This window comes from Stigmatopora argus, chromosome 11 (genome assembly GCF_051989625.1).
Source record: "Stigmatopora argus isolate UIUO_Sarg chromosome 11, RoL_Sarg_1.0, whole genome shotgun sequence".
Taxonomy (NCBI): domain Eukaryota; kingdom Metazoa; phylum Chordata; class Actinopteri; order Syngnathiformes; family Syngnathidae; genus Stigmatopora; species Stigmatopora argus.
In genome coordinates, this window is record NC_135397.1 from 6,915,144 (window position 1) to 6,941,026 (window position 25,883).

Genomic DNA, 25,883 nt, shown 5'->3' on the forward strand with positions numbered 1-25,883 from the left:
TGAACGCAATTATTTTGTAACACATCCTATACTATAATCTTTCTTTTTTTATTCCCCGAGCATCAGGGAGTGCACTACGGATTGAAACGTAGCTCAAGTTATTTATTTAATTTCCTCTACGAAATTGTACGTCACCGGTGCCCCTTTCAATTCAAATCATCTGCCATCGGTTTTCGCACTGAAGATGGCAGGAAACAATTCTTATACTATTGTTGAGTATTTTGGTGGGGATGATGGTCATCGCTGTGGTTACTGCAAAAATGAAAAGGGAAACTTTTCTCACGGTAAGTGTCTTATAAGATAGCATTGCAGGCTAACAAACTAGCTCTTCCTGTCAACGAACGCATTCGCCGATTACACTTGTTTGATATTATACATTCTCAACCATTATAACAATACAACTACTACTTTAGTAAGGAAGGTCTCTGATCGATTGTACTTTGACCATAGGCTATACTGAAGTTTCATTATCTGTCACATCAAAGACAAAACAATCAATGGAGATCGAGGAATATAAATTGTCATTAAATCATCACGATTCTCATGTATGATTTTATTTCAGCAGTGACGCTCTCGTGTTCGCTAATGATAAATATTGCAACATTAGCAGTCATTTAGTACAGCTGTTGTGTTTCCTACTAGCATGAAACTAGCATGAAGCTAGCATGCGCTAAACATGCATATTTATATAAGATATGCCCTCCGATGCAGTACTCCATGTATCTCACTCCTGTGTCATTGCTGGAAATTGTGATTTATGTCCTAAAGAGTGGCAATAGGACTAGTGGTTAATACTGTAAAGTTAGCCTTCTGGTACAGTATAAACACTGGCATTCTGTAATATACTACTAGTAATAGTTTTTGCACTTTGACTGTAATTAATGGTTGTTGCACAGTACTCAGTGACCTTTGACGATTGCATGACGTTCTCTCTGTGCATCTCAGTAGGTTTGAGTAATATCAGCAGAAATATATGCAAAAAATGGTCTTAATGTATTTAAACTTCCAAAAGCTAGTGCAAATTACACATTGCAATTACAATTGTTGAGAAACAATGAACTTTTTATTTATTTATACTGTAACAAAGCAGCTTCATTGTCTGTCAGAACGGATAAATCAGGTTTACTATAGAGAGGATTCAAGTAGTTACTAATTCAGACAGCGACCGAATGGGTCACTAATCTAAAACTAGAGCGGTAATCTGGATTTATCGCATCATGGGTCCAGGATGGATAGTTTAGGTCTGGAAAGATAAACAATTTGAAAAATGTAATCTAATTTTTAAATGTAGTGGGTGAGTCACCCTAGCTCACAAGATCTGTGTATAATTTCAGCAGACAGGGTCATAGGTTGAACTGGGATTTCCGCCTTCAGTTCTGGGAATCTAAATGTAAACTGCTGTTGCCAGAGACAGTAAATATGCATGTGTTTATTGGGGGAATTGTTGTTGGCAAAATATCCACATTCTGATGGTGTGCTTGTCCTGTTAATTGTATCTAACATTGGGATGCTAAGCGATTTATTATTTTAGGCTGATTGATGTTTTTGTGGTAGTAATAACACTTGCAACTTTAAAATGGTACAGTATATCACTGTCTCAGAGCCACTGCTTTATGAAAGCACAAAAGCACTAAAATCACATTACTCTTTTACATAAGTTGTAAAATAAGGCACTGTTGTCTGTATTGCTTGATCATAATGTTTTTCTCTTCAGGCATGTGGTCCCACACCATGACAGTACAAGACTACCAAGACCTCATAGACAGAGGATGGAGAAGGTACCAACAAATTGTCTGCTTGCAAACAACCAAAGATACATGCTTGCATACATACATATATATTTGTGTGTGTGTAATATATTTTATTTTGAGTTCTGTATATATTTTTGTTTTCATTAGAAGTGGGAAATATGTTTATAAGCCAATAATGAACAAGACCTGCTGTCCTCAATACACCATCAGGTAATTATTTCGCAACATGATAATTCTTTATAAGCATGCACATGCCCATGTTGTTTGAATTAATCCGACAATTAAGTATTTTTAAAGTATTCTAATCAAAGCTGCTCTTTTCTTTTAGATGCCATGCTGGGAAATTCCAGCCTTCCAAATCCCATAAGAAAATCTTAAAGAGAGTCAATAAATACATTTCAAATGGCATATTACCTAAAGATTGCATACCTGGTTAGTATGCTCATCAATATTTTTGTCTGTGTGCTTTTTTGGATCATGGTTTATTTAATAATTTTACCCTCTGCTTGTTAAATTATATATTGCTTTTAATTTCCCCCATCGCACTTTTTCTTAGGGGAACCAATGGATTCAGCGTGTGAAGCAGCAGTTCCCCGAGAACCTAGTAAGGGAATGGAGTGTGCTATTACAGACATTCAAAATGAAGAACTGGACTGTGCAGCTATCTTAAAAGTTGAACAGAATGAAGCAGAAGCCGAACCCAGGGAGCCAGAGCTACCTACAAAAGCACCAGCAATTATCACTGAAGGCAGAACATCAGCTACGCCTCCTAAACCTGGTAAGAAATCAGATGACATGTTACCTAAGGCAGGGGCGCTCACACTTTTTTTACCCTAAGATCTACTATTCAATGAGCCAACCTTCCGTGATTTACTTTCTTTTTAGGATTAGAATTCAGGGGTGGGCAAAGCAATCCTGGAGGGCTGCTGCGGGTGCACCTTTTTGTTCCACAGACACTTTAACCAATGGGGGTTGTGCTGAAATGAGAAGCACTTGGCTGCAATCCACCGATTGCACTTCTAACATACCACATTTGTGGAAAAGTATCACAGTTGACTTACTGCGAGGGTGTTCAAACTTTTGACAGAGGGGAGGGATCAAAATGTAACTGTCATGCGATCTACCAATAAATAGTACCTTGGTGATCTACTGGTAGATTGCGATCTACGTAATGGGCAACCCTGATCTAAGGTTACTGCTCTTTGTGCTCAATAGTCCTGAAAATAGTCATCTTGATTTGCCTCTACATAGGGCCTCTCTGTATGTACTCTAACAAAGAGAGAATTACTGCCATCTACTGGAGTAGATGTAAAATGGCAGTTTATTCTACAATAGCAAGGTCTGAGAAATTCAAACCCAGATAATCTGTCTGAAAAGCAGACACGCTATCCACATTGACCTAACCTTTCACCCCACACCTAAAGCACATTAAACATACTTACATTTCTTTTCGAGATTGATGTTTATGTCTTGACATTTTAATGACAATAATATTTGTGTTCAAACTGCCACCTGTTTTTAATATGATCGGACCTTTTTATGCTGTTATCATAAAGAATAGTACTAAAAAATTGAAACTGAAAGCAGTATGTCAGTTTGAACCGACTTTGGGGAGGAAGCGAGGCTGTATTTTATGAATTGCTGAAGTGGGAGCATCTGTCTTTCACAGAAAATTATTCATCAAATATAATGCTTAAGGTGACCTCATGAAATCTCCTCTGGATTTCCTGAGCTGGGGTGAATTGTTCATGGCTTAGTTGGTCTCATAAATAGTCCAGAAGAGACCCGTTGACTAGTGTGTTTCTGTTTTATATATACGTACTGTTAAAAAAGTCGTATTCCAATATTTCTGGGATTTAAATGTAATATGAAAGGATTTTGAAGACAGCGTTGATGACTTAACGGACCAAGTGACTGTCTTTTCAGTTACATTTCACAGAGCAGAGGTCTGCTCCGTTTGGAAAAAAAAATCTTGAATCAAGAGTTGAACTGTGGGCCAGGCTTCCCTTTTACTCTTGTCATGACTGGGTAAACCTCTCTTTTATGTAGATAGAAGGGAAAGTGAGCATTTGGCTGCATTTGGCAAATTGCCAAGCAGGAAATGGTCTTCGTTTCCTTATTGCTCCAAACAGGATGTGTGCCTATAAACTTTAGACATGGGATGCAAGGAAAGCTGCAGGGCTTGGCAAGAGTCCCAAGAGATGGTGATGGAAAAAAAAAGTGGGAGAGGGCTGGGGGAGTATAAGACAAGACAGCGTGGCCACATTGAGTTGATTGTCTAAGTCACACTTGATGCTTGTGACCTTGACAATAAATTATATCATCAGTGAAAATTCAATGTGGCGGGAGGCTGTGTTGTGCTCGTGGTAATGTCAAACCACTCATACACACAAGCCAAGATCTTTGATCTTTGTGAAATGGCAGATGCCCATCTATTTTATTACTGTCCCCTCTCTCTGGTGTGCAGGTGTAGGAATAGATTCCAACCGGCCTCCTTGTCGGAAGGCCAAGGATTTAAGGATAGAGCGCCGCCATCAGAAAGAGCAGATGAAAAATAGCAGTGTTGGAGTCTCCTCCACTTTGACCACTAGGCCTTCTACTCCCACTCAGACCAACAAAACCAAAACGCTTGAAGAATTCTTGACTGAGACATGCCCTGACACTTCATCTCATCGCCTGGAGGTAAGCTGTAGTGTTTTCCATTTTCTTATTTTATATGTCACTTGAATGAAACATTAAGCTGTAGTGGAATTCTTGCGTGTAATAAAAGGGTGGGCAAGCCAGTCCTCAAGGGCCTCTGTGTTTGCAGGTTTTTGTTCCAACCGATCCAGCACAGACAGTTTAACCAATGGGGCTTGTGCTGAAACAAGATTGCATTCCGCTGATTGACATTCAAAGCTTTGAATTAATACTTTTTAAATGAATTTATCAGTCCCCAAATTGGCAAAATCTAGTAGTTATTTAAAGACCTGTTTCATAAGACACTAGTGTTTCGGACAACATCAGGATAACACCAAAACAAGCACTTTGAACACAGAGTTCAATGTGGACATGCGTAAAGAAGCCCTAGAAACACTCTAATGGGCTGTGAGATTATACATTGTTATTAATTGAATACATACAATAATTAAAATGATTCCTGGCCTTTATGTTGATGTTAAGCTCTCACCCACCAGAGGGCAATGTAGTGACATGATTTCATGCCCTCATAGCATCATTCTTTTAAAAGCCACCCTCGCCAAGACATTTGTTTTTATTATAACTATCCATTCTACAATAACATAGTTAAATGAGAAAGTATTATTGCAATGTCTGCGTGCACTTTTTTTTTTTTTTATCCCTTCCATTAAATATGGGGATGTATGTGTTTGTATGTGAGATTTCCATTCTTCATTGCCGCTGTCTCTGAGTTACCATTTTCGCATTGATTTTCCCCAATTGGTTGTTTACTATTGTCTGCCCATATTGTTTTTTGAAGGTGAGGCTAGTGCGCGCCAATCCCCCTTGCCCGCAGTTCAAAGCCTCTTTCGACGCTTCCCACCAGGTGTACAAACTCTACCAGATGGCAATTCACAAGGACCCCCTTGACAAAGACTCCGAAAGCCAGGTCAGGAGGTGGCAGGCATAGGTCAGGCTGCTGTTGGACTTCTCATAGGGGATGGCAGACGATGTTTGTCCATGCAGAGGGAAATCCGCTATGAGAATCAAAATGATAATAATGTTAGAAACAATAGTTGGTGACAATTATTATTCTGAACCATTTTGATTCAGCTTGTTGAATCATTCTTCTTCTCACTGTCGTCCAAGAACATAATACGCCACAGTATTGTCATGCATACACAAGGGACAGACTTAAAAGGAAATTTAAAACAAAAAAGAAAATGAAAGTGAAAATTATTTGGTTTCCATCTGAAATCACATATGTGTCAAAGAAAGACAAAGAGGGAGATAATTAGGTGAAAATGTTTCCATACGCCAGGGTTGAGAGCAGTGTTGCTCCAGGTGTCTTGAAGTCTTGAGTCATTTGGTGGAGTATTTATTCTGGACTTGTTTTTGGGGTCATTTTTTTTTAAGTCTCATTGGTGAGATATAGGGAGATTTTTATGTTATGATTATTTATTAGATTATTACATTCATCCTATTCCTCTCTCCTATGCAACCATGTTGAGAATGCCACTTCACATAGACTGAACTGAAAGGAGTCGCAGATTGGGTGTTGTATTTGCCGAATAGGGGTTTTTGTGTGGTGACTGTCAACAATGAGGGGTCAGGGCTTAGTACCAAAAACTAGATTAAAGTCGGGAATGCTCACTGTGGAAGATATCGGCCCGTGCACGAGCCTCACCTTCAAAGCTATTTTCAAACGGTTTACATTCAGTTTTTAGTAATTTGTACTTTTTGTACAGTAAAAAAAGTAATGTCAAGTTATGACAATTGCAATTTTAACCATGAACAAGGAGACTTAAGTTGCAACCAGATGCGGCATAAAACAGCACTCAATGAACTTTATTGCTTATCCTATTTTGCACGTTGTGCTTGAAGGCGAGGCTAGTACCAGTCAGCTTTGAGGACCCTCGATTTACAGCATCATATGAGCAGTCTGTGGCGCTGTACAGCCGATACCAGATGGCCATTCATGGGGATGACCCCAGCGAATGTAGTGAGAGTGAGGTACTGCACAATTTTTATCCTGCACTGCATAGAACACAATTACAGTTTGTTGGTAAAAACTGCACTTTCCTCTGTTATATATAAAATGAACACGCATGCCCCCCTACGTGTTTAGAGAAAATGGTTAAGTCAGGAAAACGCAGGACTTGCCCACACTTTTCCATGAACCTGAATGGGCCAATTCTTCTTGGGGGTTTGGAAAAATAACTGCCTCCTTAAATGTTCTGCCCGTAGTCTCCAGTAAATGACTGAATTCTTTGTCTTGTCACAGGCAGGTTATTTATTAATTGTAAAACCAGCATTATTTTGGAAGGAGGAATAGCAGATTCTTTCCCAGTGCCTTACCACTGGCAGTGGTAAATAAATATGTTTGTAAGATTCAGCTCCATTCTGTAACCTTGATAGCCTAATGAAAGTCACCCTCAATGCAATAACATGGATGGATGTTTATATCAGTGATTTTCTGTTTTTTATTTACTGGTTTGAAAGTCACCTGAAAACACTGCTCTCAATCCTGGCATAAGAACACTGAAAATAGTCAAATCTACACGTGTAAAAAAGTGCACTTTGAGCCTTCCGGTTACACTTTCCCTGTGAGATATTTCTCAAAAGCATTATCACTCTAAATTGCAACAATTATTGTCTTATCCAACTATATCCACCTACTAGGATAGAAAAAATTGAGACCAGCTTGAAACATTCTTGGCTTATCCTGCCAACTGTCACTATCTCCTCTTGTCTAGTTGACTCTTTTTAAATGTTTGCATTTGTGCAAACAGTCTTTCTTTTGATGGGCCTTTGTGATTGTGGGTATATATTTAATTTGTAACACTTGGGTAAAGAGAGCATTTTAAGGGCTGACCTATTCTTATGTTAGTACACATTTGGAAAGTTAACACTAACCCTCTTCTCTTATTTCAATTCAGTTCCGGCGATTTCTCTGCGATTCACCACTAGAGGTAAGTATTTTCTTTCTTTCTTTGCCAGTTAATTTCTGTATTGAATATAACCCTCTGCTGCATATTGTAAATATTTGCCTCAATCTGGAGAGTGTTGCACTGTTATTGCCCAAAAGAAATATAAATCTACCTGCAATGGCTTTTGGCATTGGACTCACGAAGATTGTTATCTTATTAATCATAACTAAGAGGGAGCAGCTTTTGCAAAAATGTCAATTGAAATGTGATGTCCAGATTGTAAAAAGGTCAACAATATGAGCGCCTATAATATGCCTTTATTAAAATGGACAGATTTGTTACAGTATGGATTCATGTTCATAGTGTGGTATATTTTAGGATGTTGAGTACAGCCAGTTACATTGTTTTTTTGTGAACTTTTGTGAACTTTAACTGATAGAAACATCAGTGGTCATATTAGCTTAGGAAAATTACACCAGCATTTAGACCGAGGATGGATACATAGAACTTCCACTTGAATTATATTGAGGTTCCCCCAAATCCCTGTAGTTTTGTAGTTTGGCTTCCCTCAGGTCTTCTTTAATGAGCATCATTAGCGTTTATAGGTGACACGCTTTTATCACCTCATCAAAGCTGGCCACGCACATTGAACAGCCCCTTTGGACGCACACAATTTGGGGCACACTCCCTCTCATGTGCTGCTTTCACTCACTCTCCACAGATGAATTTAGCATGCCAGCTCCACTCGTATGACCCCCTGTTGCCCAACTTGTTTTTATTCCTGTCTCTGATCTCCCGCCCAGCCCTCCCCTCTCATGTCAAAGTTATTGTATGTGGCTTTTCTGTTCTGCCTCTGCGTGTCGGCCTCCATCTGTTTCCAATGTGAGGGCTATTAAAATACATACACTCACCACGTGGTGTGTGGAGTTCACGTTGACCAGCATTTATATAGATCTATGCAAAAAGTATCATTCTACGACTTTTTTTTACAGTTGTATTCATTTTAACATAGCTTGCAGAAGTTTTGTATTAAATTAGACTACAGGTACAGTTGTGCATGTTTTAAAAATACATTTGCATTCTCCTACACAGCAATTATTTTTTGGTATCTCGTATTTGGTTGCACATCATGGAGGGTAGTAAGTAGAGGGGGCTCAGATACCACCAACCCACATACCAACATCACTGTAAGCACATGTTGCAAAGTGGAAGAATTTATCCAAATTATGAAAACATGAATTAATATACCAGTAATATATATATAGGAAAATATTAACATAACAATAAAATTTGTATAATGAACCTATAATAATATAGATGTAAAAAATATAGTATCTTTCATGACTAGGTGGATTAATTATTGAATTCATAGCAATTTTGAAGATAGGTTGAAGGTAAGTTTAAATCTTTACTATTTATAGTGACCCACCCCACTTGCATGCCATTGAAAACTCCACGAGCTGCCACTGGTTAACGTGATGAACAGCAGCCATACATGTGTCATTTCACATGACCCTGGTGAATTCAGATGAGGTGTGTGCTGTAGAATGTACTAGGCAGATGTTCATATTACGACTGAAGGCAGCACCCTCTTAATGAACATGCAGCCTCCATCTTTTTAGACAAAAGTTATTTTGATGATGTCAATATATGCTATCACAAAATTTCAAATGAATGCCTACACATTGGCTTTACATGTAGTTTTCCTTAGATTTCACGGTGATTGTAGTTTAAAGCTTAAGCGTTTTTACATTGTCACTTACTGCCTAAAAGAACTGGCGGCATTGCTACTAGTACCACCGTTGCATTCTGTTCCTTTTACAATATCCTGTGGCGCTAACTTCATGATGTAAACAAGTCCATAATAAGCTACCTTCATAGAGTAAGACTCAACCCGAATATGAGTAATGCAGCCTAAAATAAAATAAAACTACTCCCTTATTGTCACAAGCCTACTGCTCATATGCAAGTGATTTGGTTAAGCACAGGATGCTCTCGGGTGACTTAAAGCATTCCAGAAAAGTTAAAATTGTTGTTACAGTGGCAAGGACACAACCATTAAGATGTCTTGTGAGGTGACACACAGGTTAGTAAGAGAGCATCAGCCTTGGACATGGTATGAACCTATGAACAAACAAAGAAACTTAGACAGCTATTACATACTTCTGCTGAATGCATAGAAATCATGCACATTCAAAGTGGGGTGATGAAAATGTATCTTTTTGAACACTCTAAGCACTAAACGCATGCACACACACCCACGGAGCCAAGTTTTTTTTAGACCTCTGACAAAGACTCCTGTGTTTTTCATAGAACTTGTGCCAAGTAATAACAGACTGCCTGCTTACAGATGGACATTTCACCCAAGTTTGCACAGACCTACATGCTCACGCACAGACAGCATCTCTTAATTCCCCCTTGATTTTATTGGCTGATTACCAGTTAGTCATCTTTAATGTGCCGTGTACGAGGCATCAACACTTACAAATTATTCGCCTCTGATCTAAAGCCCAGAAAAGAATGCATTTATTGTACTTACACAATTGAAGTTGAAGAAATTTAGTGTAGTTGATGTCACCGAAAACAGGGAGATTCATTGGACATTTTGATTTGAAATGGTTGGAAAGCAAAACTGAAGCTATACTACTAATAAGATCCCTCAAAGTTCTATTTCAAAGGCATATAACTTTGTGTCATTAGCCATCTGTTTTATGACTATAATGCATGATCAAACACCAAATTCTGAACATTTGTAGTTGCAAAGCATGATACCATGATGGGGAATGCAATGTTGTTTCACTTTAAGAAGATTATTTTTTTCATTTCAACTCCATGACTGGCACATTAAATTACAAAAATGACAGTATTCTGTGAGCTAAAATGGCATGGAACGACTAACTCCGTGCATTCCTGTCATTACACAACTTAATTATGCCACAGTTTATACACACACACACACACACACGTGTATTCCATTGCACAGTGGTCTCACTCATTGCTAACACAAGTGATACATTTATGTACCTACAAAGCATAATGAAGACATTATTTTTGTACCACAGGGTAATAGGAGACACAGACAATAGCTGCAAACTATCTAGTGAAATGACTATTAAAAAGTTCTCTGCTGGAGTGCATCTGTTGCCAATACCAACCTGGTTTTATTATTCACATTTGGGAGTCATTAGCAGCCTAAATGTGAGGCTACTGTACATCTATCTACGCAATGTGTGAGGACTGGATGAAAGATTTGGTTTATAGCATTCCTACACCAAAACAAAGAATTTGTGGGTGAAACTACATGGAATTAAGTATAATCATTTTACTTGGATAGCAAGCTGAGTATTTGTCAATGACACATTCTTATTTTTTTCCAGGCAGAGTACTCGGTTGATGGGCCTGAGATGGGTTATGGCTCCTTTCACCAGCAGTACTGGCTAGATGGCCAGATTGTGGCAGTAGGAGTGATTGATATCCTACCTACCTGTGTATCATCGGTCTACCTCTACTACCACCCAGACTTTGCCTTCTTGTCTCTAGGGTCCTACTCTGCTCTCAGGTTTGTGGCCAGTGCTCACGTTGGTTAATTTTAGCACTTTTACTTTCATTTAAAAAAAAGGCAAATCAATTTTCCATAAACATTGACTTTAAATGATAGACTGTATTGCCTCTGTCAATATAACACATTTAGCAGAACTGATTTTTCTTTTAGACCAATTGCTCTAAAAATATTTCTTTTGGTACATTATATAGGCACTTATTGTACTGTATATATCATCCTGGTCAGGAACATTCCTCTTTCTTCACATTTGATTAGCAGAGGCAGTTCTCCAGTTGTGGTTTAGCTGGCGACAGTTCTTTCTGCCAAGATGAAATTGGAGCACACATACGTATAATACACTAGCACACACTACAGACGTATTTCTTGGAGGGTCAGTAAAATTCATCTCAATTAAGTAAGGAAGCATTTTGATGTATTCTGCAGATGTTGGTTTAATTATGATTGTGTGAATTTGCATTGTGTTTGTGTGTATTAGCTCCATAAAAACATGAGACTAGTTCGGACAGGTGGGCGTTGCTAGTGTTGAAGGGGGCACATTGGCTGCCTGCTTTCTATCATGTTTTATTTTAGTATGTAGTAGAATTCAAGACTCAAAGTGATTGAGTCTGGAGGATGTTTTCAAGCAGGAAGCCAAGTGGTCCCAAGTCCTGTTTGTTTACAGTCGCCAGAGAACACGATGTCTTTAATCATTTCTTCTCCCTGGTTACACTCCCCAAGCTGTCTGCAGAAAAACCGTCAGAAGTTTCAATTCCTGTCAATACTGAGTGTCCTTGAGTCCATAAAAACCCCTTAATTGCATTTTCAGCGTTAGTCTAAAGCAGGGGTGTCAGACTCGGGTTGGTTCACAGGCCGCGTTAACATCAACTCGATTTCATGTGGGCCGGACCTTTTTAGATATGATAATTAGATTTTTTTTAATACATGGATTAAAAGAACTGGATAAAAAGACCTGAATATTCAGTTTTTTATAGATTTATTTTAGCTATTTTTAAAATATATTTTGAGATTTTACAAAATGATTTTTGAACTAAAAACACAGAAAAAAATAATAATAATTACAATTATTGATTTAAAAGGGGGAAAATCAGGAAATTTAATATACATCTATACTCTTCATTTTAATTTGATCCTAAAACATAAAGTCGGCACTCATGATTTACTTTCCCGGGCCACACAAAATGATGCGGCGGGCCAGATTTGGCCCCCGGGCCGCCACTTTGACATATGTGGTCTAAAGCTTTAATTAAAAACCAATGATAGATTTGTTATTTAAATTAAACAGGGTCAAAAATGTGTGGGACATAGTTGAACCAACTATGCAGCCAACTTTTCATATCCAACGTTTGAGTTTTGTATGTGTGGTTTCGATTTAAAATCTGAAGAGGGTAGTGTTGAGTATTTTCTTCCATGAGTAACTCTTCCTTCTTAAGGGATGTTAATGCCCAATGCTGTATAAATTCTAACACAAAGGTAGTGAAAGTTTGGTGAGATTATACTATTTACTTGGGACCTGATGCAAATGTCTCACTATACAGTAGATATAGAGAATTTTGCAACAGTGAGACAGCAATACTCATGTGCTATATTTCTTTTACAATTACATCTAAAGTTTACTATTCATTTAAAATCAGTGCAAATGGCAATATGAAAAAAATTCTAATGGTTGCATGAAATTTAAATGCATAAATGTAGTCTGTGTTTGAGCATTTTTCGCTTTATTTCCCACAATCATCCTTTTGGATTAAAGTCCGCATGGCAAATCTTCAATCTTCCTTGCTAAATTGCTCCATAATAAAATTTATCGCCACTTTAGCTCACACCCTTATAATTTAAATTAAATTTGAGTCAACATTGTGATAATACAATCCTGTCTGTATAGTTATGCCATTGTTGTGATGCATTGCGACTTTCCTTCTTTTTCATTTCAGCTTAAAGGGCCAGAATTGATTTTAAATTATTCATACTTAGTTATACTCCAGCACAAATCACTTTAAAGGCAAAGTTCCATCCCCATTACTATTCATAGTAGTTTTGTGTTCAAATAGTCCATTTTGGATTTCCCACTGCCTTAGATCTTTTATAAACAAATCAAGACATTTTAGTTTGTACGCGTTTTGTGCCATTTTGTGTGGTGTGCCACAATCATTTTGCCGTTACTAAAACTGGCTTTTAAGTTGAGGAAACGGCACTTGATGAATTGAATTGTTATTCCGGCAACCTTTTTTCATATAAAAAGAAATTCCTCCACGCACTTCTCATCTAACAGTAGATAACGTCACACCCAACTAATTAACGCATTTCGTCGGTGTAGAAATGTTTAATCGTTCATAATAGGCTGCACCTGTGTTGATGCATTTTTGCATCCGTGTGTGCGTGTGTATGGTGGTGATGGAGAGGGGGGGGGCTTATGTATGCTGCACTCATCAGGGCTTGATAATTGGCCTGTGCTGGAGTGTCAGATGGCTGAAGAGGGTATAATAGTAAACTCAAGCTGCTTCCATTGGGGTGAGATTGGGGGTGTGAAGGGCTCAAGAGAAAGGAGGGGGGTCTACAGGGCTTTTTGTGAATGGACCCCTTACTTTTCTTGACGCCCCTCTCTCAATTCAGGCCTTTTGTGGAAAGGGGATGGGAACCCAGGAACCTGGCAGCAAGTGGGTGACCTTCTAGCACCTCGCTGTAGCTGCCTCTCCTCAGCCTTCTTTTTGCTTTCTCCAATATGCTCTTTTATATTCCCCTCCTGCTCTCTCTCTACATCTTTCTCCCCCACTTTCCTCTAGGCCTGCTTTGTTCCATGTCTTATTTTTCAGAGCATCTATTTTATGTTAAGGCTTTTTCTCTCTCAATCTAAAGTATTGAAAGAAAGGGAATGCTCCCCCTTCAGTTGAGTGGATAAAAGGTGGTAGACGGAAGGGTGAGACAAAAGGAGCTGGAATTTAGTTATGGAATAGCGAAGGAAATAGCAGATGGAAGAAGAAAATGCACGCTTAGTAAAAGGATGCAATTAGGGGACTACCGTATTGGGGAAGATAAAGGCAAGACATTTACTGTATGTGAAGAAGCTGTATAAATCTCCAGAGTTCTAAATCTTCTCTTTTTTTAACACCTGCTTTTGTATACTTAACGCCTGAGTACATATATATATAGAAAGAAGCTCATTGTTTTTGCCTAATGAAATGAGACAAGAAAAGCTGCTTCTTTCAATGTGGTTGCTTACTTCCGCTTACTTCATCTGGTTTGGCTTAAAAATATTTATTTATTTTTTGTGGGGTGTGGAATTATTTTTCATATTACCTGTATTAAATGTTGTGATGAATGTTGCTCTGAGATCTTTTTTTGTTTCATAATATTTTACATGCTACAGATAGAATGAAGTATTATGTTTTTTTTTTCTATTTTAGGGAGATTGCTTTCACAAGGCAGCTGCAGAAACAGTCCCCCAAACTGTGCCACTACTACCTGGGCTTTTATATTCACTCCTGTCCTAAGATGCGGTACAAGGTGCGTTTGCCTCACATTAACACATCAGTTTTTTGTGTGTGTGCAATTCTCAGCTAACAGATTATTTGAATATGCATTTGTTCAGAGACCATGCCACAGGTGACATTCATTTTAATCAGGGTCTCCAAACTATTCCACAAAGGGCCGTAGAGGGTGCAGGATTTAATTCCAACCAAAAACGGCAACACCTTTTCACCAATATGGTGTTTTATAAATGTAAAAACCTCATTGATCAAATTGTCTGTGTTGGATTGGTCGGAACAAAAAAACACAGCGGCCCTGGAGGACCGGTTTGGAGACGCCTGATTTTGCTGAACAAAAAATTGGATGTTCATCCCAGGCTTTAAGGCTGAGGGACTTGCATTTTCAGTCTCAGTCTGCAGAAGGTCCCCACCTTCTGGACTTCCTATATGTGGCTCCAGTTTTTTTTACCTAGGTCTACAATGTCTTGTCTGTCTTTCTTGCGAACGCAAACCAAGGAAATTTCCCGAATACGGGATGAAATAAAATTCTAATCTAATCTAATCTAATCTAAACACATTACAAGGGTGAAAAGGTTGCAGAGTTCCCACTTTGGGTTATTGGGCTCCGCAGAAACCCTCCCATCCACCCACTACTTGTTTCGTGTTTACACACATCTCTTCCTACATTGTTTATTTGCATATGTGTTCAAGTAGTTCATTCATGCGCACACATACTGTGCAATTGTTCAAGACGCCCCGCCTCATTACCCGTTTCTGGATCTCAATCCTGTTTTGCACTTCTTCATCAATCAAACCAACAATTGAACACAGTTGGATACTATAAAAGATTTTTGAATACAAATCATCTTCATCATGCTCAACATTTGACATCCTCCTTTCCTTTTGTCATATTTCATTGAGACCGTACTAATTTACCAAACTGCAGCATTGTGGAATACTCTGATGTGATGTTATTCTATGATTATAGACAGGCCAGGCTGCATGTAAACTTTAATGAAGCCATTCCACAAAGCACTCTTGATTATCTTCACCTTACTGTTATTTTTGGCAATTTTTGTGTACATAGAGATGTTTAGACAAGAACAGGCCCATGGGTGATGGGTGTAAAACATACCTGAAAAGTAGCAGCACCCAAGAGTGGTGTCACTCGAGATTTGGAGGCCACTGCAGAAAAGGAGTTTGCCTGGCCAGTGTCAGGCCATCTCCTTTGTTGTCAAATCTGAGACTGCTCGTCCCACAGGGCCCTCCTGGTTTGGCTGGTGGTTTTGTGGATGGACGTGACATCCTGCCCCTGGCTTTTGTCCCTACTCTTTTGGCACTCCCTGGCCTTGTGATGTTGATCTGTGGGCAGCAGAAGGTGAAACTGTTGAACCTTAAATGAGCCGAAAGGTCTGACCCATTCTGAAACGTTTTTCTCAAAAGTGCCTCTCATGGATTCTCTGTTTAACATTTTCATCTAGGTAGATTAAGAATGAGTAGTCAAAACTTGAGTTATCTAGATATGGGATTTCCATGTCTTTTCAAGAATGTTGTGTTATTGTTTTCAGTCTTTTTGTTCCTATAGGCAGTCTAAAATGTCATTGACTGTGTACTTTCATAGATCTTTTCGTTCCCTATGTAATACTGAGCATGTTTGATTTTTATCTTCCATTTTATCTTGTGGTAAAGTATGTGCTACAATTTAGAAGCGTTTTCACCTGGCTCTATCTACCCAGCCTCTCTAACAAACCCTCCAATTGTGTTGTCCGACTTAACTCCATAGGCGACCACCAATGGTGAACCTCTCAACATAGACATTTGTTTAAATATTTTACCATTACCCTCTTTTTTTCGCCCTTTTTTGCCACATCAACACGGTGTTGTAGTTGTGTATCTAACAAATCACTAACAGACTACAAGCTGGTCTTGTGGCAGCCAGCACTTGGCAACCCCCGGGAGCAGTGCTGACAGGGTGAGGGTCTGACAGAGCAAAGTTCAATGGGTCAGGTCAGGAGGAGATTCCATCGCACTTTAGATTGAATGATGCAGTTGGGGGTGTGAGTGCTACCATGGTTAGCCCGAGGGGGAGGTGCGAAGGTCGCAGGGCTGAAAGTGAGAGTTTAGAGATGGTGTCATGCTGAGCAGATCCAGAGCCCTCTAGCTGCCAACCAGAGGTGTTTGCTTTACCATTACCTTTGCCACTATTTATTTTTCAAAACCGTTGCATCTGTGCCATTTTGTCTCAAAAACGGGTCAAAATGTGTTCAGATCTTTTTATTTTAGAGCTTCTAAACCACAATTACAAATCAGTTTTTTTGTATTGCGGAGAGAGTCAGTTGGGCTTCTGATACAATCCAAGATTGGGTGTTGTAATTCCACTTGTTGCTAAAATGTTTTTAGTTTGAGACAGATGTCAGGCTTGCCTGCCTGTAAAAACCAAAAGTGATAAAGAGATAGAAGTGCTAAAGCTGTGAACTGATACCCCTAACAGCTATGCCATTAATTCTCAAGAGTCAGTTGAAATGTGATCCTATAAAAATATTTTCTCCTCATTAACCTGTCATCCATGGAGCCATGACACACTATTGGGCGAGGCATTGCTAGGGGTGGAGTGGGTAGCTGTAGGGATTCTGAGGGCTGTCTTGGGGCCCGCAGCATGGATACTTTATTTGAAGGCTCTTCTGTGGTTATGTGTTGACTCGGGTGAAAAAGCCTTAAGCAGACTCCGTGTGTTTAAACTGCTGCCCACAATATAAATCTCCCCTAAAACATAGACTCCAGACATGTTCAGGGCCTTTGCAAAAGGGCCTCCACCGTTACATAAATACACATATTGTTGCAAACTGCAGTGGGTGTGTGGGTCTGTGTGGGGCCCCATTCACAGTCATGTCTTGTTTGGAAATGTCTTTCAGTGGCACTATCCTCGTGTCCAGGCTTCTTGGCCCTTCGTGGTATTTTTCTAGCTGCATGTCAGTGTTTGTGCATCGTGCTGTTTACGTGTGTCCGTCAACGGCCTCGTGTCTGGGCTATGCCACTTTGTTGGGCGTTTTTCAACGACAAGGAGAATGTGAAAGTTGTATGTTTGCGAAGAGGATGGATTGAAGGGTGATTGCTCATGTTTGTTTGTTTTTTTGTACGACTAAGATTGGCGGAATGTGACCCGAAGGCAGGGCACAACCCGGGCCAGGCTGGTTTAAGTCTGAATGGTTCTGGTTCGATCACACTAGATTTATTTGAATACTAATTACTGTTAATTTTTTTCAGGGTCCAATTGAAACCAATTGAAAAACCTCTACTGATGAACTGCACATTTGACGCAGTGACCACCAATTTAATAGTTTCGTTAGAAGTGGTACAGATTTGGTACAATTCTGTTAAACATAGTTCTTGCATCACCTACCTTGTTTGTGAACCCTTGGGATGGGAGATGGGAGACACTTTAGCACAGTTGTTTGAGGGAAAACGTAACAAATGATATCAATAGGAAATTAGCAGCAGATGTGGGTGTTTCAAAGAAAAGTCACACTATGGACACAAGATCCACCAAATCCAGTCTTCTCGTCTTCCTCTACAATGACTTAAAGTAAACAACTTTAAACAACGTTGCAGTCCTCTGTGTAAGAATGTGCTCTTAGTTCTCGCTTGTATTAACTTTAATGACTTCTAAAATGGCTTTGTTTTTTTATGTTTAGCAGTTCAGTTTGCCAGCTTCTTGTTCACTACGTCTGAACAACACATAGGAGAAATAAAAGTTTTTGGTTTAAAAACAGCATTCGTAATAAACGTGTTACTTTTAATCAAAATTGAGAGATTGCAGTCAAGAAATGGAGAAGAAAATTAAATAGAAAGTGGTGTAGGTTTTCACAAGGATTCCTTGTTCATCGTAAAGGGTAGGTGATTTATGTATTTGATTAATTGACTTTCTTATAAATCATTTTTACAGGGCTGAGGCAATGGTCCTGTCTTGATGTGTGATGAAAAAACCAAGGTCGATATGAATGGCAGATTGCCAAAGACCAGAATCTTTTTAAGACATTGGTGATTTTCAGTTGCTCCCATTGACACATGTTTACTAAGAAAAACATTAAAATCAATTTTGGATATACATGATGAACAGAAATAATGTATGACCTTTTTTGAAATATAAAACAAATGAATATACAATATACCACGCAAATTTATGGTACATTTAGGTTCCATTTTTTCTGTCTTTTCTCTTTACCTTTTATGTCACCCACTGTCAACCTTCTTGCGTTCTCCACCTTCAAGTTCCAACATCTTTTCTTCACATTGCTATGCTAGAACAGCAAGCAATATTCAACTCTAGTCATGATTTTTTTGTGTATGTCTTTTAACATAAAAGCCTTTCTGCTTTTCTTTAATTCATGGTTCTCCACCTTAAAGTTCCAACATCTTTTCTTCACATTGCTATGCTAGAACAGCAAGCAATATTCAACTCTAGTCAGGATTTTTTTGTGTATGTCTTTTAACATAAAAGCCTTTCTGCTTTTCTTTAATTCATGTTGTCATTTTGTCCCTAAAAGGGCTTTCAAAAGTCTAGCCTTGAATCCATGTCTAGACATGCCAGGATGGAATGAAAAGAAAAGGAGGCATGTTGACGGATTGGATCTCATCTCAGCAATCTTAAGGGCCATTTTTGTCCAAATTACAGGAACCTTTACTTCATGAAACATTTTTTAACAATTTATAAAAATAATTAACCTCAATAATGAACACATTGAGTTCTTTCGAATTTAAAGTCAACTTCATTTCCTTATGCACGACTCGTGAGACTGCTACTAGGTAATGCTCTTCATTGCTGGAAGTATCGTATGTTATTATTATTGGAATTCAGGAAAACCAATTGAGACTGATTTTGTTGAAAAGTTTACTGTACACTACAAATTTGTAGAAAAAAAAGCGACAGTTAAATGGTGTTGGACCTGGTTAGGAGGAGGAGTCATTACATCATCAATATTCATTGTCACTTAAGGTCAAATGACTTTATTTTGGCCTTTTCCAAAACCCAAATATCTTTAATAAAATAGCATAGGAATATTTTCTGGGGTATCATTCCATGTCTGGCTTCCTGCTCAATTTGAGCTGCTGAGGCCTGTGTCATTATGCACCTGTGTTTTTAAAGGTGAGTTTCCCAACAGTGTTGAAGGAGTCAACATCGGTGAGTTAGAGTTTGTGAGTGTCAACTATTTGTGCTGACAGTTGTAGAAAGCTGTAGGCTGCCTTAACATGATGAGCAACAGATCAATGTGTGTGTCTATTACAAATAGAGCTTCAGAGCATTCCTACTATGCCTGCGTCTGTTAGCACAAGCACTTAAAGCATGCTTTGTATATGTTCTGTTACATCTTTTTCTTTAGCGACAGCATACATTTGCTGATTTGGTTTCGTCTTGAAATATTTGTAAGAAGGCAGGTACTCCATAATAAAATTCTTCATCCTTTCTGTTCTTTTGGTCAAATGTAGACTCATCAATTGTACGAGCACTTGTCACAATGTGCAGTACTGGTTTCATTTCACCATTTTACTCTACTTGTAATGGCATAGACAAAGAGAACACGACTTGAACAAAGGAAAGAGTCTAATCCTGTGTTCAGCCTTTACCCTTAAAATGGGTTACCTGTGGGGGGCTGTTTACAACTTGTCTCACCTTTGACCTTAAAAGGTTGAGTGCCTGGTTAGAGATGGTTGCCAAAGATTGCAGTTCCCAATTTTGTCAAGTTTAAACATGAATAGAATTTTTTGTTTGCTGTGTTGTCCTAGTTGCTGACAATGCACACAGACAAAAAATAGTCTTTAAGGTTTGTCTGTAAATGACTGTTGTTGAGCAGCACAAATCATTTCATCCAAAAATAAGTGACGAACATTTGTGAACAGCATGTGTTTGTACTCTGTAATCAAACTTATCCTTTTGCCTTGTCTTCCCTTTACTTTTCAGGGACAGTATCGGCCTTCAGATCTACTTTGCCCAGAAACCTTTGTCTGGATCAACATTGAGCAATGCCTTCCACACCTTGAGAATTCTCGATATGCACGTTTCAACCCGAATTGTGATGAAGGTACAACAACACAAAAGTATTGTCTTGTTACATGGTAGCCTTTAAGTGAATATCATAGCTGTAACGACTTAAAATCGTTAAAACATCATTAATTCCCAGCCATTAACATCACTTTCAATACCTCGTTGGCCAGATAGTCAGGGTAGGCATTTTCATTGAACTAATAGCCTTAATCCACCAGTAGACACTAACACTGACTATGTGTCATGGTCAGAGTTTATATTTGCTATGACAAGTTTATATTTGTGGTGCCTCCATGCCTCCATAGTCTGTTGATCTTGGCCAGAGACAGACATTATTTAAGGCCTCACTGTTCAAACTTACTGTCAACATGTTTCAGTGCTGGTCCTTTGAATATTTAGTTCTCGGCCAGCATTGTTGCCAAGCTTGTGGGCCTGGCCAGCTGTTGGTGTGGAGGTTTGGGAGTAGTATTCCAGAAATACACCCTGTGGTGTGACCGAAATGGCCTTCCATGTGTCGTAATGACAACATAGCTTACAATTTAAGCCTATGTGTTGGACATAGGTGATGATTTATGTTATTTTGTGATTGAATTAGTGGCAAAAAGCCTTTTAATTTCAACCAATGCCCGCAGCCCAGTGGTGTGAATGATATTGGGTACTTTTAGTTAACAAATAAAAAGGAAATTGTAAATGTTTGATTAACCGATCAAAGCCGTCCCACATCCATCAAACTACCTTCAGTAATTCACTAAGAACTCAATGTGGCCTTTCATGAGTGCTTGCACGATATTTACTTTTTCTGCACAACACATAAACTCTCACACGTTCACTATCAATGTTTATTTGAGAGAGTGAAAAAAAGCAAGGTTCATTGTCCATTCTACTGAATAAACACAGCAACGAATGTTCCTGCGGAGGGGTCAACCCCTTGAACGAACGTGCAGCGACCAGTTGGGTAACATACACCAACTGAAAATTTCGAGCCAATCTCTTGGGGTTCCACAATTTTGTTGCTCAAGTTGGTTACCTCATTCTAACATTCAGCCATATTTCCTTATTTTGTCATAACGCATATACACATTTAACTGGTGATATCAAAAGGTATATTTCAAATCCACTCTACTATTGAGAGGTTTTCTTCTCCTGGCGTCTGAAACACTTTCCCAGCCTTCTCTGCCATGCCTCCATACACTCCAGGAAGGTGTCCAGATGAAATGAAACCTACTGACATAAGAATATGAATCCCGCTCATTCACTCAAAGAATATCTCTACCCCACACTGTCATGTTGGCCTCTTTCTTTTCATATCCATGGATGTTCAGCAAGAGGTTAAAGAAGTAGTCATGTCCAAAGAAATACTCAATGGTATGCCTTTGACCAGCATCTGATGTTAAACGTGTTTTGAAATTTTGAAATGGATTAAAAGAGCGAGGAGTGTGGCGAGGTGTCCAAGCCTCCAACTCTAGCCATGACCCTCTCACTCCCAGATCAACCCTTACCACTCCTCTTCCACCGACCCTTGAACCCGGATGCTTAAAAGCAGTGACCTCAAAGTAGTATGTCACTGAACGTCCGGAAGATAGACGGAAAAGGCGGTGCAGAGACGATCTGGAGTCACTCAAACGGAGGATGGTGCATCAATGAGGGGATAGATAGAACATGGAAGCTGAAGGAAGTTGTTTATGTTCACAACGGATGTTTGGATTGCTGCAAGTGAAAGGAGGCAAATGGTGTTATGGCTCCACTCTGAGCTCTGGTCTGTATTAAAGTGGAGGTTAATAGAAAAGCTGTGTGTGACTACACACAAAGTCTGTGCAATGTTTACAGAACATATTCTGAACAGAAGGACAGTGATAATTTATCCTGGGTGTCAACCTTAAGTGGTTGTCACTCTGATAATTAACATGAGGTAAAATGAGGCCATAGCTTTTGAATTGACATTTTTTTCTATTCAATTTTTGTCAAGACAGTTGAAATAAAAAAAAATGTCACTCTGTTTAGTGTCCTAATTTGGCACTAATACTATAGTATTTGATCATTTACATGTAGTTTTTTTAATAGTAAAATATAAAAATCAATACATTTCCATGGTCAGGCAGGCTTTGAATTGGACAGATGAATCCAACCATGTTTTAAAAAGATCTTAAAAAGATTTTTTTTTAATCTGCATATTCAGTAATTTATGGCCGCACCATAAATGACTGAATATGCAGATTTTTTTCCCCCCACATTTCTTATTTTTGCTAAATCTCCAATTTAGATGCAGCCTTTGTGGACTCCTGACCTTGATGTCAGTGGTGGCTTCCATTTGTATTGTGTGCCTTGCCACAATGTAGGCAGTTCAAAATGTTTGGCCTTCAAATTTCTTCTCAAATGAAAAGCCGGTGTGAGGCCGCTGTGGTACATAATAGCCATGGAATGTTTTGCTGAGAACCAAGAGTAGATCAATTTCTGTATAATTGCCAAAATCGTAACAGCTCACTCGAAACACACAAGCTGTGGTTGCTCTTTTATGGAAGTGTATGAAGAATAGAACTCAGGAATGCTTTTTAAAATGAGAAACTGGGGATGTGGTGTTAATGTGGCATAAATGGGCATCTGAATAACTTTTCCAGCTGTATCATGAACTCTTGGAATCAACAGCATCCAATTTCAGAAGGTTATTTTTAAAAATGTTTTAAAAACCATGTGCAATGGCATATGGCCAAAATTGCAGAAAATTATCATCACAAATCCTACTGACATGTTAATGAAAGCTGAGAAATCATCAGTATAAACACCTCCTGGTGTCACAATATGTGTTGTACACATACTTCATTCTTTTCCCTGCTGTGTGCTCTCTCTTACTCTTCCTACTGGCGCCGGCTGTGAGTACTTTGGCTTAGCCCTTCTCTCTGGGAGGTGGAGATTTTAATATCAAAGAGAAGGTCATCATTTTTCACTTTTTTTCCCAACCACCTCTCCAGAGGACCACATTTAACTGAACACGCACTTTTGGTATTAACAGTGTTTTCACAAGCTTAATAGATGCTGGCTTTGTATGATATGGGACCTAATGAGATGCTGAGTTTGGCACGCAAGCATGGAGCAAGGCCACATAAACAAGGCAGGCTAACATTGCCACTAGTTTTTAGGGAAGAGAGTAGTTATATTGTTGTCTGGAGTTAAATTGCTCTCTGCTCCTTCAACTGCTTCTCGGAACAATCAAGCAACTTTGCCAAGTCACTCAGAGGCGAGAGATGGTGGAATTTACTGTGTTACACTGAATTTCCTTCTCATTTGCTAACGTGTGTTAATGTAACCCTTCACAATTATGCAAGGTCGGGTAATCACGTTTAAAAACAATTCCTGATTTGCAACATGTTCTCTGCAAACATGCTAACATGCCGAGTGATTTAGAACGCTGTGTGCTCACGCTTGTAAATGTTTGATTACGAAAAGTAACTTTAACCAAATGTTTATACTTGCTGCATGTTAATGGAGCCTGTATGTTTTATTTCTAGGAGATGCTCGGGTTTTAAAAGATGTAGGAAGAAGTCTGGTGCTACACAGACGGACCGTCATGCCCTACGCTGTCTATTCCCGCAAACAGAAAGGCTCCAATGACGAGACAGAGGTGAAGGAATATGCTAGCTTGATTGGCCAGAACTGTGCTGAAAAGATGTTGCTCTACCGAGCCTAACCTTACACTGTTGCATTTAAAAAAAATCTAACTCAGAAACAACAGTCTGCCACTCAAACCTCCTTTCAACCAATCAGGGTTTGGTTCCCATATAGCAGAGCTTGTCCTTGGTGCCCATTTAACAGAATGTGTCCTCTAGTAAACAAACGTGCTATTAAAATGAGGAGATTTGATGTTTTCCATCCTTCTGTTAATGGCTACATATATCAAAATTGATCGTGAATATGATGGCTTGTGACAATATTGAAAACGAATGCGTATTATCCGATTGCCAATAACCATCTTGCCTTCCCCACAATGAAAAGGCAAGAAAGAAGAACTTAAACTGTACTGTTTAGTGGAAATGTGGGGATTTTGTCTTTATCTGTGATTAGATTTTCAGTTGGCCCTCCGTCCATATTCTCACTCTACATATTTTTTCACTGCAATCTTATCCATCTAGCCCTTCATTGCTAGGCCTCACTTATCAGGTACTGTATGTCTTTATTAAATATAGTTGATGTATAACTTCAAAAGATTCGGTCCCATAAATGAGTTCATGCTTAAGTAATGTATTAGGGTATTTCTTTTTATTGCTAAAAGAGCAGCAACTTTATTTCTTTGATAATTGACATTATAGCCCAAAATCCCATTCTCATAATTAACCGCATTGTGACAGCAATTGTAACAGCAATTGTAACATTAGGGCCTTTTTTTATTCATGGTCATCGGTGTTTGTGCTTTCTTTCAAACCTGACTGTGAAATAAAGGGGTAAATATGTAGCCCATTGGACCCCAGGCTGTTGTTTTTATCTGAAGTATTGAAAAAAGCATTATCTGGTGTTTGTAAGCAATGAGCATGGTGAAGTATATACTGTAAAAATTCAAAGAAAATGTGTGTTATGAAAGAAAGGATTGGACTTCTTTTTTCTTCTTTTTTCCATCCTTTCCCTGAACCCCTCACAATCCTGTACAAGTTCAAACCTGTCTGCCTTCAACCAAACCAAGAACACTGTTAACGATCAGTCTTCAAAACCTTTCCATGTTCTTTAAGCGCAACCTTTTTTACAATAAGACTGTGTCCTCAACTCTTTCAGTGCCAGTGACGATGATAAATGTCCAATCATAGCTCAAGTCAATCTCCTGAGAATTTGAATGACTTTGTCGGTAATAGATTTCACATCCATTTGAACAGGGAGTGTTAACATCAAATGAACGAACATTAAGAATTAGAACTCTAGGACAGCATTGCAAAATGCTGTTGACTGCTCCTCAAAATAGGTTTTCACTCATTACAAATCCACAAGCGTTATCCAAAATCTAAATTGTTGTTCGTTTATGATTTAATGTTGTGACTCACAGGGGCTTTTTCCTACTAAAGAGGATTGGAGTCTCACCAAGACTGTTTCAAGTTTCATACACACACACACACCTGGCACTGTCATGAAAAGTTAGTCTTGGTGGAGGCCACATTGAACGAGCAGCATTAGTATTGTGGTAGACTCCGTGTCAAAATAAGTGATCTGGATGGTTCAGCTGTTTTTAGTGCGTTCATAATGTTGGATGACACAGCATGGCAGGCCCTGGAGCCTCGGACCTAGTGCAGGTCTAAGTACCTTACTGCATACGAGGTCTGTTTGGACCTTTAACTGCCAATGACTTGATTCTGTGGTCTTTACACTGAAAAATAAAAAGATGTAAGTATCTCCCTGCAATGATATTTAAGGTGGGTGAGATTTATTTTAGCATGAAATAGTGTGTATTTTTTTAAATAATTAAGGAAAGTCATTTGAGTAATATTTTAGCACTAGGACAGAAAG

At 38.8% G+C, this 25,883-nt stretch overlaps 1 protein-coding gene across 2 annotated transcripts; it reads left to right on the top strand.

Moving 5' to 3' along the window:
* The first annotated feature begins 64 nt into the window (after positions 1-64).
* ate1 (arginyltransferase 1) lies at positions 65-24,847 on the top strand. Of its 2 annotated transcripts, none has more exons than XM_077613967.1 (12): positions 65-284; positions 1,715-1,778; positions 1,899-1,961; positions 2,080-2,183; positions 2,308-2,529; positions 4,219-4,433; positions 6,294-6,422; positions 7,349-7,381; positions 10,717-10,898; positions 14,300-14,399; positions 20,319-20,439; positions 23,906-24,847. In XM_077613967.1, the coding sequence occupies exons 1-12, from the start codon at positions 185-187 to the stop codon at positions 24,082-24,084; spliced, it is 1,512 nt and encodes a 503-aa protein (XP_077470093.1). In that variant the 5' UTR covers positions 65-184; the 3' UTR covers positions 24,085-24,847. The 2 variants fall into 2 exon arrangements, with proteins under 2 accessions (XP_077470093.1, XP_077470091.1); XM_077613965.1 differs by lacking the exon at positions 6,294-6,422 and adding an exon at positions 5,230-5,358 and having other exon boundaries at positions 69-284.
* The last annotated feature ends 1,036 nt before the right edge of the window (positions 24,848-25,883 follow it).

Bases quoted from the DNA above. Each gene is read 5' to 3' on its own strand.
- ate1 (XM_077613967.1), top strand. From the start codon at position 185: ATGGCAGGAAACAATTCTTATACTATTGTTGAGTATTTTGGTGGGGAT. The intron at 10,899-14,299 runs GTTTGTGGCCAG...TTTCTATTTTAG, and splicing joins GGGTCCTACTCTGCTCTCAG to GGAGATTGCTTTCACAAGGC. The intron at 14,400-20,318 runs GTGCGTTTGCCT...TTTACTTTTCAG, and splicing joins GTCCTAAGATGCGGTACAAG to GGACAGTATCGGCCTTCAGA.